Source organism: Mytilus californianus, unplaced genomic scaffold (assembly GCF_021869535.1).
Source record: "Mytilus californianus isolate M0D057914Y unplaced genomic scaffold, xbMytCali1.0.p SCAF_4, whole genome shotgun sequence".
NCBI lineage: Eukaryota > Metazoa > Mollusca > Bivalvia > Mytilida > Mytilidae > Mytilus > Mytilus californianus.
In genome coordinates this window covers 122,392,258-122,409,240 of record NW_026262690.1, presented here as the reverse complement: position 1 = coordinate 122,409,240, position 16,983 = coordinate 122,392,258, and the positions used below count along the sequence as shown (strand labels likewise).

The window sequence follows — 16,983 nt, the reverse complement described above, 5'->3', positions numbered from 1 at the left end:
TGATCAGAACAGTTAAAACACATATGATCAGAACAATCAAAATACACATGATCAGAACAGTTAAAACACACATGATCAGAACAATCAAAATACACATGATCAAAACAGTTAAAATGCACATTATCAAAACAGTTAAAACACACATGATCAGAACAGTCAAAATACACATGATCAGAACAGTTAAAACACACATGATCAGAACAATCAAAATACACATGATCAAAACAGTTAAAATTCACATCATCAAAACAGTTAAAATTTATATGATCAGAACAGTCAAAATACACATGCTCAGAACAGTCAAAACACACATGATCAGAACAGTTAATATATATATATGATCAGAACAGTTAATATATATATATGATCAGAACTGTCAAAACACGCATGATGAGAACAGTCAAAATACAAATGATCAGTACAGTTAAAATTTTTATGATCAGAACAATCAAAATACAAATGATCATAACAGTCAAAATACACATGATCAAAACAGTCAAAATGCACATGATTAGAACAGTCAAGATACATTACAGCTCACATTGGTTTTGCCATTTTAACCTGGTTTCTCTGAATTATATATATAAGAATTTGCCTCTGCAAATTTGCAGATTTAACATTGTTGTGCTGATATTTAGAGTAATTATGAATATAATATGTGTTTTCAGCCAAATATTACCTTCACTGGTGATCCAATGGATATTGGATCTGTCTTAGAATTGTCACTTGTTAAGACCTACTTATCAAATAATTATTTCTGTGACTGCATCTTATGATTCTTTATGATAGATAATTAAGCTAATCTGCAATCAATTCCATCTTCATGCCTAATATATCCTGTATTGTGTTACAACTCTAGATTCTACTGACGAGGAAAGGTAACACTAGCCCACCGAAAGCTGAATGTTTTGTTCAGTCTAGGTGGCAGAGTGGTCTAGAGCGCTGGACACAGTGCAGGCGGTGTTGTCTCTATATCCCAATAGCATGAGTTCGAATCCCGGCGAGGAAAGAACAAAAATTTGCAAAAAATATTTGGCACAGAAATTTACAGAAAAACTAAAGAATCCTTTTGGATCAAAAAATTAAAAACTTTACAGCCTGATGGACTCAACACTATGTACCAACAAAAGTGAAAATATTTATAGAAAGAGAAAAAAACGCGGCAAATGAACGTCATAGCAGTAATTATAACGTAATGTATCCAAGCGATGTAATCGTTTGTTTTTATGTTGTAATATATTCCAATGAAGAAGGCTGTAATGGCCGAAACGTATGGAAAATTGTGTTCTTTATCAATTATGGACTTTTGACGAGGTTGATACGTTATATATGGACCTGTTCAGATTATATTGACCGAGGACGAAGTATTGAAAATATTAATAAATAAGATTAACTTGTTTTATTGTAAACAAAACACAACATTTTTTTTAACAAATAAGAATTCAAATGTAACTCATTTCAGTCTACTTGCAAATTTTCTTTTCATACTCTGCTGCGCTTCCGCCATGATTGTTATGTTTGACGTCACAGATTTTTAATATTGACCGTCAATATACGTATAAATAGAAACATAGTGCCAATATACTTAAAAATAGAAACAAGGCTTCAGATACATGAAATATTATTGAAACACGTGATCGTAATATCCAATGAAAACAGGAGAATGCTACACCATATGTAATATAGTTTTATTTATATATCATAAACACTCAAAAATTAAAAATAAAATACAAGGGTTTGGAACATAATTCACCGATAAGGAGTGGGTATAATTATGTTTTTTCCAAAAAAAAAAAACAAAATGGCAATTATTTTAAAACACATATTGATACAGTCATGACAGTTTGTGAGTTTTATTTGTAGTCATATAGAGCACTGTTTTCCATGTATATAATTATCTTCAGTGATGTAAGAATGAAGTGAAAATATCATTGTTTTGATCAGTTAACACTGGTAGTATTATACTAGTATACAAAAGTTTTATTTCGTTTCAGTCTGTTAAGTGGAAGGATTTTATCACTGAAAGATGAGACTGGCGCTGTAAGTTTTTACAGATTATATCACTAATGTCTTTCACCAAATATTGGGCTTCATCATTTTCTGCTTATATCATTTTATAGATAACCTGCAAGCCCTTCAAATGGCAAAGCCAAAATTCAACCAAACTTGAACTGGAGGTGAAGCTGTACACCTGCTATTTTGATTTGAATGATTTTTGGGGTTTTCCCTACCATACCATGGACTTTGCAATGTCAGCTTACAGTATGTTATTTTGTAACAGCAGGAAAGATACATCTTTCATGGAAGACCCCTTAATTTTGTAACAAAAAAAGTTTATTTATTTGTAAAATATAAATAAAAAAAGATGCATTGATTATGCAATAAGTATAATATGATTTTTTTTATTTTATCAATTTATAACATTGACAAATGTCTTGTTTCTTGTAGATATTTATTGACAGAGATCCAAAATTGTTTTCTGTCATTTTAAACTTTCTTCGAAGTAAAGATGTTGATTTAAGGTAAGTACATGTAACCACCTTCTTTGTTGTGTAAAAACCATACAGAAAGTTTCAGTAGACATAATACATTGACATAGTTAACTATGCAATTTCATAGTATTTTTTATATTTTAGAAATCAATGAAGACTAAAAAAAAAATTAGCATAGGAATATAAGTGACTTAGCACATTTTGCATGAACTAGAAAGGCGAATTGCTTGAACATTTGGCCCAACATCATTATTTTTTATGCCCCCGCCGTAGCGGAGGGGGCATTAAGTTTTATCCTTGTCCGTCCGTACGTATGTACGTCCCAAATTGGTTTCCGTTCTCTAACTTTATAACATGTATATATGTTTTAGATACACAAATAACCTGTAAATGTTTTAGATACACAGATAACCTGTAAATGTTTAAGATACACAGATAACCTGTAAATGTTTTAGATACACAGATAACCTGTAAATGTTTTAGATACACAGATAACCTGTAAATGTTTTAGATACACAGATTTAGATACACAAATAACCTGTAAATGTTTTAGATACACAAATAACCTGTAAATGTTTTAGATACACAAGTAACCTGTAAATGTTTTAGATACACAGATAACCTGTAAATGTTTTAGATACACAGATAACCTGTAAATGTTTTAGATACACAGATAACCTGTAAATGTTTTAGATACACAAATAACCTGTAAATGTTTTAGATACACAAGTAACCTGTAAATGTTTTAGATACACAAATAACCTGTAAATGTTTTAGATACACAAGTAACCTGTAAATGTTTTAGATACACAGATAACCTGTAAATGTTTTAGATACACAAGTAACCTGTAAATGTTTTAGATACACAAACAACCTGTAAATGTTTTAGATACACAAGTAACCTGTAAATGTTTTAGATACACAGATAACCTGTAAATGTTTTAGATACACAAGTAACCTGTAAATGTTTTAGATACACAAGTAACCTGTAAATGTTTTAGATACACAAATAACCTGTAAATGTTTTAGATACACAGATAACCTGTAAATGTTTTAGATACACAGATAACCTGTAAATGTTTTAGATACACAAATAACCTGTAAATGTTTTAGATACACAAGTAACCTGTAAATGTTTTAGATACACAAATAACCTGTAAATGTTTTAGATACACAAGTAACCTGTAAATGTTTTAGATACACAGATAACCTGTAAATGTTTTAGATACACAGATTTAGATACACAAATAACCTGTAAATGTTTTAGATACACAGATAACATAACCTGTAAATGTTTTAGATACACAGATAACCTGTAAATGTTTTAGATACACAAATAACCTGTAAATGTTTTAGATACACAGATAACCTGTAAATGTTTTAGATACACAGATAACCTGTAAATGTTTTAGATACACAGATAACCTGTAAATGTTTTAGATACACAGGTAACCTGTAAATGTTTTAGATACACAGGTAACCTGTAAATGTTTTAGATACACAAGTAACCTGTAAATATTAGATACACAAGTAACCTGTAAATGTTTTAGATACACAAGTAACCTGTAAATGTTTTAGATACACAGATAACCTGTAAATGTTTTAGATACACAGATAACCTGTAAATGTTTTAGATACACAAGTAACCTGTAAATGTTTTAGATACACAAGTAACCTGTAAATGTTTTAGATACACAGATAACCTGTAAATGTTTTAGATACACAAGTAACCTGTAAATGTTTTAGATACACAGATAACCTGTAAATGTTTTAGATACACAAGTAACCTGTAAATGTTTTAGATACACAGATAACCTGTAAATGTTTTAGATACACAAGTAACCTGTAAATGTTTTAGATACACAAATAACCTGTAAATGTTTTAGATACACAGATAACCTGTAAATGTTTTAGATACACAGATAACCTGTAAATGTTTTAGATACACAAATAACCTGTAAATGTTTTAGATACACAGATAACCTGTAAATGTTTTAGATACACAGATAACCTGTAAATGTTTTAGATACACAAATTTAGATACACAAATAACCTGTAAATGTTTTAGATACACAAGTAACCTGTAAATGTTTTAGATACACAGATAACCTGTAAATGTTTTAGATACACAGATAACCTGTAAATATTTTAGATACACAGATAACCTGTAAATGTTTTAGATACACAGATAACCTGTAAATGTTTTAGATACACAAATTTAGATACACAAATAACCTGTAAATGTTTTAGATACACAAATAACCTGTAAATGTTTTAGATACACAAATAACCTGTAAATGTTTTAGATACACAGATAACCTGTAAATGTTTTAGATACACAGGTAACCTGTAAATGTTTTAGATACACAAGTAACCTGTAAATGTTTTAGATACACAGATAACCTGTAAATGTTTTAGATACACAGATAACATAACCTGTAAATGTTTTAGATACACAGATAACCTGTAAATGTTTTAGATACACAGATAACCTGTAAATGTTTTAGATACACAGATAACCTGTAAATGTTTTAGATACACAGATAACCTGTAAATGTTTTAGATACACAAATAACCTGTAAATGTTTTAGATACACAGATAACCTGTAAATGTTTTAGATACACAGATAACCTGTAAATGTTTTAGATACACAAGTAACCTGTAAATGTTTTAGATACACAGATAACCTGTAAATGTTTTAGATACACAAGTAACCTGTAAATGTTTTAGATACACAAATAACCTGTAAATGTTTTAGATACACAGATAACCTGTAAATGTTTTAGATACACAAATTTAGACACACAAATAACCTGTAAATGTTTTAGATACACAAATAACCTGTAAATGTTTTAGATACACAAATAACCTGTAAATGTTTTAGATACACAAATTTAGATACACAAATAACCTGTAAATGTTTTAGATACACAAATTTAGATACACAAATAACATGTAAATGTTTTAGATACACAAATAACCTGTAAATGTTTTAGATACACAAATAACCTGTAAATGTTTTAGATACACAGATAACCTGTCAATGTTTTAGATACACAGATAACATAACCTGTAAATGTTTTAGATACACAAATAACCTGTAAATGTTTTAGATACACAGATAACCTGTAAATGTTTTAGATACACAAATTTAGATACACAAATAACCTGTAAATGTTTTAGATACACAAGTAACCTGTAAATGTTTTAGATACACAAATAACCTGTAAATGTTTTAGATACACAAATAACCTGTAAATGTTTTAGATACACAAATAACCTGTAAATGTTTTAGATACACAAATAACCTGTAAATGTTTTAGATACACAAATAACCTGTAAATGTTTTAGATACACAAGTAACCTGTAAATGTTTTAGATACACAGATAACCTGTAAATGTTTTAGATACACAAATTTAGATACACAAATAACCTGTAAATGTTTTAGATACACAAATAACCTGTAAATGTTTTAGATACACAAATAACCTGTAAATGTTTTAGATACACAGATAACCTGTAAATGTTTTAGATACACAGATAACCTGTAAATGTTTTAGATACACAGATAACCTGTAAATGTTTTAGATACACAAGTAACCTGTAAATGTTTTAGATACACAAGTAACCTGTAAATGTTTTAGATACACAGATAACCTGTAAATGTTTTAGATACACAAATAACCTGTAAATGTTTTAGATACACAAGTAACCTGTAAATGTTTTAGATACACAAATAACCTGTAAATGTTTTAGATACACAAGTAACCTGTAAATGTTTTAGATACACAGATAACCTGTAAATGTTTTAGATACACAAGTAACCTGTAAATGTTTTAGATACACAAACAACCTGTAAATGTTTTAGATACACAAGTAACCTGTAAATGTTTTAGATACACAGATAACCTGTAAATGTTTTAGATACACAAGTAACCTGTAAATGTTTTAGATACACAAATAACCTGTAAATGTTTTAGATACACAGATAACCTGTAAATGTTTTAGATACACAGATAACCTGTAAATGTTTTAGATACACAAATAACCTGTAAATGTTTTAGATACACAAGTAACCTGTAAATGTTTTAGATACACAAATAACCTGTAAATGTTTTAGATACACAAGTAACCTGTAAATGTTTTAGATACACAGATAACCTGTAAATGTTTTAGATACACAGATTTAGATACACAAATAACCTGTAAATGTATTAGATACACAGATAACATAACCTGTAAATGTTTTAGATACACAGATAACCTGTAAATGTTTTAGATACACAAATAACCTGTAAATGTTTTAGATACACAGATAACCTGTAAATGTTTTAGATACACAGATAACCTGTAAATGTTTTAGATACACAAGTAACCTGTAAATGTTTTAGATACACAGATAACCTGTAAATGTTTTAGATACACAGATAACCTGTAAATGTTTTAGATACACAAATAACCTGTAAATGTTTTAGATACACAAGTTACCTGTAAATGTTTTAGATACACAAATAACCTGTAAATGTTTTAGATACACAAATAACCTGTAAATGTTTTAGATACACAAATAACCTGTAAATGTTTTAGATACACAAGTAACCTGTAAATGTTTTAGATACACAGATAACCTGTAAATGTTTTAGATACACAAATTTAGATACACAAATAACCTGTAAATGTTTTAGATACACAAATAACCTGTAAATGTTTTAGATACACAGATAACCTGTAAATGTTTTAGATACACAGATAACCTGTAAATGTTTTAGATACACAAATAACCTGTAAATGTTTTAGATACACAAATAACCTGTAAATGTTTTAGATACACAAATTTAGATACACAAATAACCTGTAAATGTTTTAGATACACAAATAACCTGTAAATGTTTTAGATACACAGATAACCTGTAAATGTTTTAGATACACAGATAACCTGTAAATGTTTTAGATACACAAATAACCTGTAAATGTTTTAGATACACAAATAACCTGTAAATGTTTTAGATACACAAATTTAGATACACAAATAACCTGTAAATGTTTTAGATACACAAATAACCTGTAAATGTTTTAGATACACAAATAACCTGTAAATGTTTTAGATACACAAGTAACCTGTAAATGTTTTAGATACACAGATAACCTGTAAATGTTTTAGATACACAAATTTAGATACACAAATAACCTGTAAATGTTTTAGATACACAAATAACCTGTAAATGTTTTAGATACACAGATAACCTGTAAATGTTTTAGATACACAGATAACCTGTAAATGTTTTAGATACACAAATAACCTGTAAATGTTTTAGATACACAAATAACCTGTAAATGTTTTAGATACACAAATTTAGATACACAAATAACCTGTAAATGTTTTAGATACACAAATAACCTGTAAATGTTTTAGATACACAGATAACCTGTAAATGTTTTAGATACACAGATAACCTGTAAATGTTTTAGATACACAGATAACCTGTAAATGTTTTAGATACACAAATAACCTGTAAATGTTTTAGATACACAAATAACCTGTAAATGTTTTAGATACACAGATAACCTGTAAATGTTTTAGATACACAAATAACCTGTAAATGTTTTAGATACACAAATAACCTGTAAATGTTTTAGATACACAAATAACCTGTAAATGTTTTAAATACACAAATTTAGATACACAAATAACCTGTAAATGTTTTAGATACACAAATAACCTGTAAATGTTTTAGATACACAAATAACCTGTAAATGTTTTAGATACACAGATAACCTGTAAATGTTTTAGATACACAGATAACCTGTAAATGTTTTAGATACACAGATAACCTGTAAATGTTTTAGATACACAGGTAACCTGTAAATGTTTTAGATACACAAGTAACCTGTAAATGTTTTAGATACACAGATAACATAACCTGTAAATGTTTTAGATACACAGATAACATAACCTGTAAATGTTTTAGATACACAAATAACCTGTAAATGTTTTAGATACACAAATAACCTGTAAATGTTTTAGATACACAGATAACCTGTAAATGTTTTAGATACACAAATAACCTGTAAATGTTTTAGATACACAAATAACCTGTAAATGTTTTAGATACACAGATAACCTGTAAATGTTTTAGATACACAGATAACCTGTAAATGTTTTAGATACACAGATAACCTGTAAATGTTTTAGATACACAAGTAACCTGTAAATGTTTTAGATACACAAGTAACCTGTAAATGTTTTAGATACACAAATAACCTGTAAATGTTTTAGATACACAGATAACCTGTAAATGTTTTAGATACACAGGTAACCTGTAAATGTTTTAGATACACAGATAACCTGTAAATGTTTTAGATACACAAACAACCTGTAAATGTTTTAGATACACAGATAACCTGTAAATGTTTTAGATACACAGATAACCTGTAAATGTTTTAGATACACAGATAACCTGTAAATGTTTTAGATACACAGGTAACCTGTAAAAGTTTTAGATACACAGATAACCTGTAAATGTTTTAGATACACAAACAACCTGTAAATGTTTTAGATACACAGATAACCTGTAAATGTTTTAGATACACAGATAACATAACCTGTAAATGTTTTAGATACACAGATAACCTGTCAATGTTTTAGATACACAAACAACCTGTAAATGTTTTAGATACACAGATAACCTGTAAATGTTTTAGATACACAGATAACCTGTAAATGTTTTAGATACACAAATAACCTGTAAATGTTTTAGATACACAGATAACCTGTAAATGTTTTAGATACACAAGTAACCTGTAAATGTTTTAGATACACAAGTAACCTGTAAATGTTTTAGATACGCTTGCATATAATGTTATATGAATGAATCTTTATTGCAAAAGCATAAACATGCTATGGCAAAATTAACAACATATATTACATAATATAAAACATGAATAGACAGCAGAGAACAATAGTATAATACAATGACATATAAAGTTATGAGACTATATTAGATCGAATATTCCATGCAGCTTTTACATAATTACATAATTTGATCGTAAGAGACTTACTAGAAGCTTGTAGTATATTTAATAGTTTGCGATTATTAGGCCAAGAACAATAATACTTTGGTAAAAATTGTGTTCGTACAGATCGATAAGCTGGACAAACAAGAACAAAATGGTATTCATCTTCAATAACACACATTTTACAACATTCACATAAACGATTTTCTCTAGAAATATTATTATAACGACCAACTTCAATATTTAACTTTAATGTTCCACTACGTAACTTTGTTAGCAGACTAACATTATTGCTATAAAAAAGATATTTTTCAATATAAAAAGTTAATTTAAATCTACAATAAAAAGACAGTTTACTACATTCCTGAATAGTTGTTGTTGTTATAAAGAGACATAACTCAAGAACTGTAAAAGTGACGCTACCCAAATTTGTACTTGATTAGAGTTTTGTGGTAATTAGCATTGTGTATATGTTTCATAAAATTTAGTTGAGGCAAACTTAAGTTAGAGAACGGAAACAAAAAATCCAGCAATGTTTTAGATACACAAATAACCTATACATGTTTTAGATACACAAATAACCTATATATGTTTTAGATACACAGATAACCTATAAATGTTTTAGATATACAAATAACCTATAAATGTTTTAGATATACAAATAACCTATAAATGTTTTAGATACACAAATAACCTATAAATGTTTTAGATACACAAATAACCTATACATGTTTTAGATACACAAATAACCTATAAATGTTTTAGATATATTCAAACAACCAAATCTGCATCCAGTTCTTATATTTACTGTGGAGTTTGATTAGAATAACATCAAAATAGAAAAGTTAAGATAAATAATTGTTAATTATTTAAATGTAAACCTCCTGTAAATACATATGCATACTGTATTATTTATTATTTTTCCAGTGGAATAAGTTTATCTGCACTAAAGCATGAAGCAGAGTATTTTGGAATAACACCTTTAGGTAAGTTTGAATTTTTAACATTTGGTCACATGATGGAGATTTGAAATCTTACACCTGAATCATGTGACATAGTATTTTGAAACCTATACTTGATTCATTTGACTTTTTGTGATGTTTTTATACGACCGCAAAAAAATTTTTGTGGTCGTATATTGGTATGACGTTGGCGTCGTCGTCGTCGTCGTCGTCGTCGTCCGGCGTCGTCGTCCGAATACACATTAGTTTTCGCACTCTAACTTTAGTTTAAGTGAATGGATCTCAATGAAATTTTACCATAAGGTTCAATACCACAAAAGGAAGGTGGGGATTGATTTTGGGGGTTATGGTACTAACAGTTTAGGAATTAGGGGCCAAAAAGGGGCCAAAAATAAGCATTTTTGTAACTTCCAGACATAACTTGTGTGTAAGTATATGGATCTCTCTGACATTGTACCACAAGGTTCCATATCACAAAGGGAATGCTGGGATTGATTTTGGGGGTAATTGCCTCCAAATTTTAGGAATTAGGGGCCAAAAAGGGGCAAAAAACAAGCATTTTTCTAGTTTCATGACAATAACTTGTGTGTTAGTGTATGGATCTCTCTGACATTGTATCACAAGATTCCATATCACAAAGGGAATACTGGGATTGATTTTTGGGGGTAATTTCCTCCAAATTTGGGGAATTAGGGGCCAAAAAGGGGCAAAAAACAAGCATTTTTCTAGTTTCAGGACAATAACTTGTGTGTTAGTGTATGGATCTTTATGAAATTGTACTGCAAGGTTCCATATCACAAAGGGAAAGCTGGGTTGGAGTTTGGGGGTAATTGCCCTAAACGTTTAGGAATTAGGGGCCAAAAAGGGACAAAAAAACAAGCATTTTTCTAGTTTCCAGACAATAACTTGTGTTCAAGTGAATGGATCTCTCTAAAATTGTACTGCAAGGTACCATACCACAAAGGGAAAGCTGGGATTGAGTGTGGGGGCGATGAATCATAAGGGGGTTCAAAAAATTTGGGGGGGGGGATTTTTTTTTCCTTTTTTTTCTTTAAAATTTTCCATTTTAAATTGGTTATTTCTGATTTATATATAAAAGCAAATAATAATGATATGGTTTGAATAGCATACATGTGAACCTCCCGACAGGAGTACAATAATCCTGTTTTCAGGAGTCTCCTCCCGACCTCCGGTTGAAGAGGAAAATTATAATCCCGTGTATGAAATTTTTCATGAATGAAAAATTTCTGCCCAACATATCATCTCAGGCATCTGGTGTACCTCACATTACCTGAAGTTATATTTTACCTGTAAATCAATTAACATGCATAATTATATGGCTTCACTTGTCAGCTTGGGTGTCAAACATACTGGTAATCAACGATTTTTTACCTCAGGCTAACTGCCGTTGTGTAACAAAAACTGTGTATTTATTGGGTTACTTCCCTTGATTTATCCTGTTTTAAGTTACTTTCCTTTTAATAATGAAAATTTTTAAAAGAATATAAATAAAATATAAATTGAACAAATAATCATAAAAGGATGGTAAATAAATGATTTTAAATGTCTTAGGACAAATAAAAAAATAATAATTTGAAAATTATTTGAGGATTTTATACTTCCTTTCAAGGCTTAAATTGAAATTTATATTATAACTATGACCCATGTTTGTATGATTTTCTGAGTATGCAAACATAAGCTATTTGCAGATAGTTAAACAAATGTTCTGGTTGCAATAAATGTTTTATAGAATTTGAAGTAAAAAATTTAAAGAACATACTGAAAAAAAAAAAATGTTAGATTGAACATGTAAAATATAAAGATGGAGAAACTTTATAAGTACAAGGGTACTATAAACATAATAAATTGGATGGAAAGTTGAAGAAAACACAATTTAAAAGACCATTTTTACAGCACACGGTTACATTTACGACAAAATTTATGTCGATTAAAAACCTCCTGATCTGAGTCCTAATCTCCTGACCAAAATTTCCCAATCTCCTGATCTGAGTTTCACAGTCCATCACATATATGAATAGGTAAATTAAAAAATTATAAGTTCTTAGACCACTTTCATTCTGTGTCAGAAACCTATGCTGTGTCAAATATTTAATTACAATCCAAATTCAGTGCTGTATCAAGCTTGAATGTTGTGTCCATACTTGCCCCAACTGTTCAGGGTTTGACCTCTGCGGTCGTATCAAGCTGCGCCCCAGCGGAGCATTTTATTATCATTGCAATAATTGTGATGGGATAGATTTTCAAAATAAAAAGTCCCATTTTAAATTTTGATAGTATTATTTGTATGCAGCATTCCCTGAAATCACAGTAAATAATCTTGATTATTACAATAATAAATGCACATGAAAATTTATGAGTTTACAGTATTTTGAAATCCTACACTTGAGTCATGTGTTTTAAAATTTTTCCACCATAATCATGTGACAGCACATTTTGAATCCTACACTCGAGTCATGTGATAGAGAATTTTGAAATCTTATTCATAAAAAATGTGAAAAGACATAATTTTGAAGGTAAGTTAAAATATTCTATACCTAAATCATATTACAATGTATTGAAAACATTTTTACTTGAGTTTAATAAGTTTTACACAATACATTTATTCTGTTTAACATATCATATTTATACTAACACCAGTTAATTACATCAAATAAGTAATGAAAGTATCTTTAATACAAGACTAAAGACATATTTTGAAAGTAGCTGACATAACTTCCTGTCAGCTATTAAGTCTTTCATGCATACATAGGAGAATTAGTCTACATTTTATCTCTTCTTCAAAATAACTTCTTCATAATACACTATCATGTTGGAAAGCTTTGAAACTCATTAATTTCTCAGGTTCAACTCTAGCATATCCTCAAAAAATGTCAAAAGGTATAGAAATATTGATTGACATTTTTGATAATCTCAAAATTTTGCTTTTTGCTTGAAATGGAATTTACAAAATCTGTTATTAAGTCACAAATGTTTTTAATGTACAGAAGCTGAATGCTGTAATTTTACATACAGACCTATTTGTGTCATTAAAAAGTGTGAAGATTTACATTATTTTTTTTACAGTTCGGAGATTAGTTCTGTGTGAAGATTTGGACCATTCATCATGTGGAGATGTATTATTTCATGGGTCCTTAGGACCACCATGTAAGTTCACAGACCCTATGACAGATGTCAGTTTTCCTAAACAGAGATTTTTCTGTTTCAAGATTTGGCAGTATCATGTACAAATTGTGTATGTACAGCATGGGTTATTGTGTTTTGATAATTCAATCCTGTGTAGATGTAAAGTCTGTATAGAATTTGTTTCTAATTAATCCAGTGGAAACACTTTGTCTATTAGATCACATTGTTTGTTCAAGACTTTCCTCTACCCTATTCATGTCAAAAGTGTACGAGTCATGTATAGTTATTAAGTAATTAATTCTGTGATATATTCTGACCGTATTAATTTATGCTTATTTCCTTTTGATATAACATGGCATATATGATTTTTCTTTGTACTGCTTATACCAAAATATCTTTGTAGATTATAGATAATTACCATTTGTACTTTTAATTACAGGTCCACCTATGCCAGAGATTTTAGAGAAGAAACCAGTCAGTCAATCAACAAGTAATATAACCAGATCTCCCCAACATACAACACAGGCTCATGCAAGGTAAGTTGGGTCAAAGGTCAATCAACAAGTCATAACAGATCTCAGCATCGTACAACACAGGCTTATACAAGATACGAGGCATTAGAGGATGAAGCAATATGTAATGGTAAGCAGATCTCCATGAAAATAGCACTGGGTCTTGTAAGTTTAATGGGGTTACTACTGGATGATCTTTTCAGCACATATCAGGTCAAATTGTTATGTTAAATCTGATGCCCTGTATTTAGTTTAATTGGAGAGTGTCATGTCCTCCCCACATCAAAAAACCAATTTTATAATCTCTTCCAGGATTATCAACTTTTCCCAATTTATAAAAAAAAAGTATATTGAAGAATTAAAATCTTTTTAAATTTAATTATTTACCACAAAAAAATGTTGATTTGGTGTGAAAGTTTCATTCATATTTAAAGGAAATGTGTTTTACTGTGCACATGACAGATTGAAATGAAATAAGGAAATGCTTCAAATATTTTTTCACATAACTGTCAGGTGGTAATAAATGAATAATAAGTGGTAAAATTGCCAATGAGAAAACTATCCACCAGAGACCAAATGATGTAGATATAAGTTCATTTTTAGAGTGTACCACAATATAGTCATCACATGCTAAGATGGCATTGAGAAACTATCAATCAATCATGTTATAGCATGGCTCATTCATTAAGTAAACAGTAAACATTTTATTATTGTAGGAGCCAATCAATGCATGTAAACCCAGTTCCCACCAGGCAAGATGCTGCTGCTAGAGTAACGTCATGTTTCGGATGTGTAGAATCAAGAACTTCATTTCGTAATGTACAAGTAGACAAACACAGATCTGATGTATTAGGTAAGATAAGTGTACACAATATTCAAATTCATAATGCCTTTATATTTATATGCACATACATGGTATTAATATAACTTTTCATGACATTTTCCTGCAACACTAAAAATATATAATCTAGACAATTCATGTTTTTGATCTGAAATAACAAAACAATGAACTTTGGCATTGAACTTTTATGGGGAATTTCTTATATAGCGTATTTGATTTAGTTTCAATGTAACATTTTAAATCAGGCAGCAGAGTATGTGATTTATATTTATAGATAAAATCAACTGGGAAAGATACAAATCGGCTAAACATTAAAGAAATTTGATTTGTAATACCTTTACAAGGCTGTAAGAAGCTATGACTTACGGAAATTTGGCCCTGTTCTTCACAGTATATATATTGAAGGTGCCTCTAAAACCCAGCTTTATATTCAGATGTTCTAACTGGATGATATTTTCTATCACTATAACAAATTCACTTTTTTTTCAGGATATTTGAATCCACTGAAAGTGACCATGGTCCAAGGCCATCATAATTGGATTTGTATTTCATATCCACATTTTGTTTGTTGTTTCAGGTAAATCAACAAATATATTTAATACTTTAGAGTGATAAAATTGTATTATTTTAGAAAGATGATAATTGAGACAGAGATAAATAAAATATAAAACAAATGTTATGAAATGGGACTTCCTTTTAGTTTAATTTAAGCCGTCAACTTTTGGGAATCATTCAATAATTCCTGAAATTCTCTCAAAGTTGTCTCTGTCTCCCAAAAATATTACCATTCAAAAATGAACATTTTTGCATGGAACTTCAGTGTAATGTTATAACTTTATTTACTATTTGATTGATTACTCCAATTTGTTAAGAAAACAAATCTTTAAGTGCATGTGCTTTATATAGTCAATTTATTTATTAAAGTACAATTGTACATGCATCACCTTGAAAAATGATTTCTATGAGAAAAATTAATGATAAAATATAATGCTTTGCAGAATGAAGGATTCAACAGGGTGGCATCATATATGGAGTAGTCCTTACATGGAGAATGCTGTGGATAGAGTGGCATTAAATGCTAAGGTTGTGGCACAGAACCAGGAGAATACAAATAAAATGGTGGCAGCTTCCATGGGAAGTTTTGTTCAACTGTGGTTAATCATGGATGATGGCAGTAGCAGAGAAATAGGTAACATATAATAGGTCTTTCACATTTAGTCGTGTCTGGACACTTTTAAGCTGACCAGTAGCAGAGAAAAAGGTAACATAGAACAGGCCTTCATTTGAATTGTTTTACATTAAGTTGTGCCTGGACATTTTTAGGCTGATCATACAGTATGGGCTTTGCTCATTGTTGGATGCAGAATAGTGACCTATAGTCGCTGACATGCACATCCTTTGGTTTCTGTTAGATACTTGTCTCATTTGTAATGCATCTCCTTTTATTTGTATATTTACAAGAAAAAGAGTAGATTGTTAAAAATTTTCCCTTATTTGTCTCTGCAATTCTTCAAAAATCATTAGACCAGTGAAAAGAACCAAAAAACACACCCACACACTGTTTTTGGCTAATTTGAAGAAAAAAATTAACACATGAGGCATGCCAAATGTTTTCAAACTTTATAGGAATGAATATTTAGATATCAAGAAAAAGACGACTAAATTTTTGCTGATCAGATGGAGTGAATATTGGCGAAAGTGACAGGTCTTTGTATATATTGTAATAACATTTAAATAGTTGATCAAGTTGTAGCTTAATTTAAGGTCACATGAATTGAAACAATTTAAGGTCACACATTCAAATTGGAAAGTCCCTTATAAAATGGCAAAATTAAAAGCTCAAACACATCAAACGAATGGAAAACAACTGTCATATTCCTGACTTGGTACAGGCATTTCCTTATGTAGAAAATGGTGGATTAAACCTGGTTTTATAGCTAGCTAAACCTCTCACTTGTATTTCAATGGTGATCCAGCCAAGAAAAGTCCTTTGGGTTGAGAGACTAGATGATCTGT

At 29.6% G+C, this 16,983-nt stretch overlaps 1 protein-coding gene across 1 annotated transcript in view; it reads left to right on the top strand.

The window, feature by feature from the left end:
* The window catches only part of LOC127739294 (BTB/POZ domain-containing protein KCTD3-like), a 32,684-nt gene that overhangs the window by 2,307 nt on the left and 13,394 nt on the right, over positions 1 to 16,983 (top strand). Inside the window, exons 3-10 of the mRNA XM_052250962.1 lie at positions 1,995 to 2,040; positions 2,449 to 2,522; positions 10,436 to 10,494; positions 13,555 to 13,635; positions 14,054 to 14,150; positions 14,843 to 14,979; positions 15,457 to 15,544; positions 15,966 to 16,156. Of these exons, the coding sequence (XP_052106922.1) occupies positions 1,995 to 2,040; positions 2,449 to 2,522; positions 10,436 to 10,494; positions 13,555 to 13,635; positions 14,054 to 14,150; positions 14,843 to 14,979; positions 15,457 to 15,544; positions 15,966 to 16,156 (773 nt within the window). The remainder of the gene's footprint in view (positions 1 to 1,994; positions 2,041 to 2,448; positions 2,523 to 10,435; positions 10,495 to 13,554; positions 13,636 to 14,053; positions 14,151 to 14,842; positions 14,980 to 15,456; positions 15,545 to 15,965; positions 16,157 to 16,983) is intronic.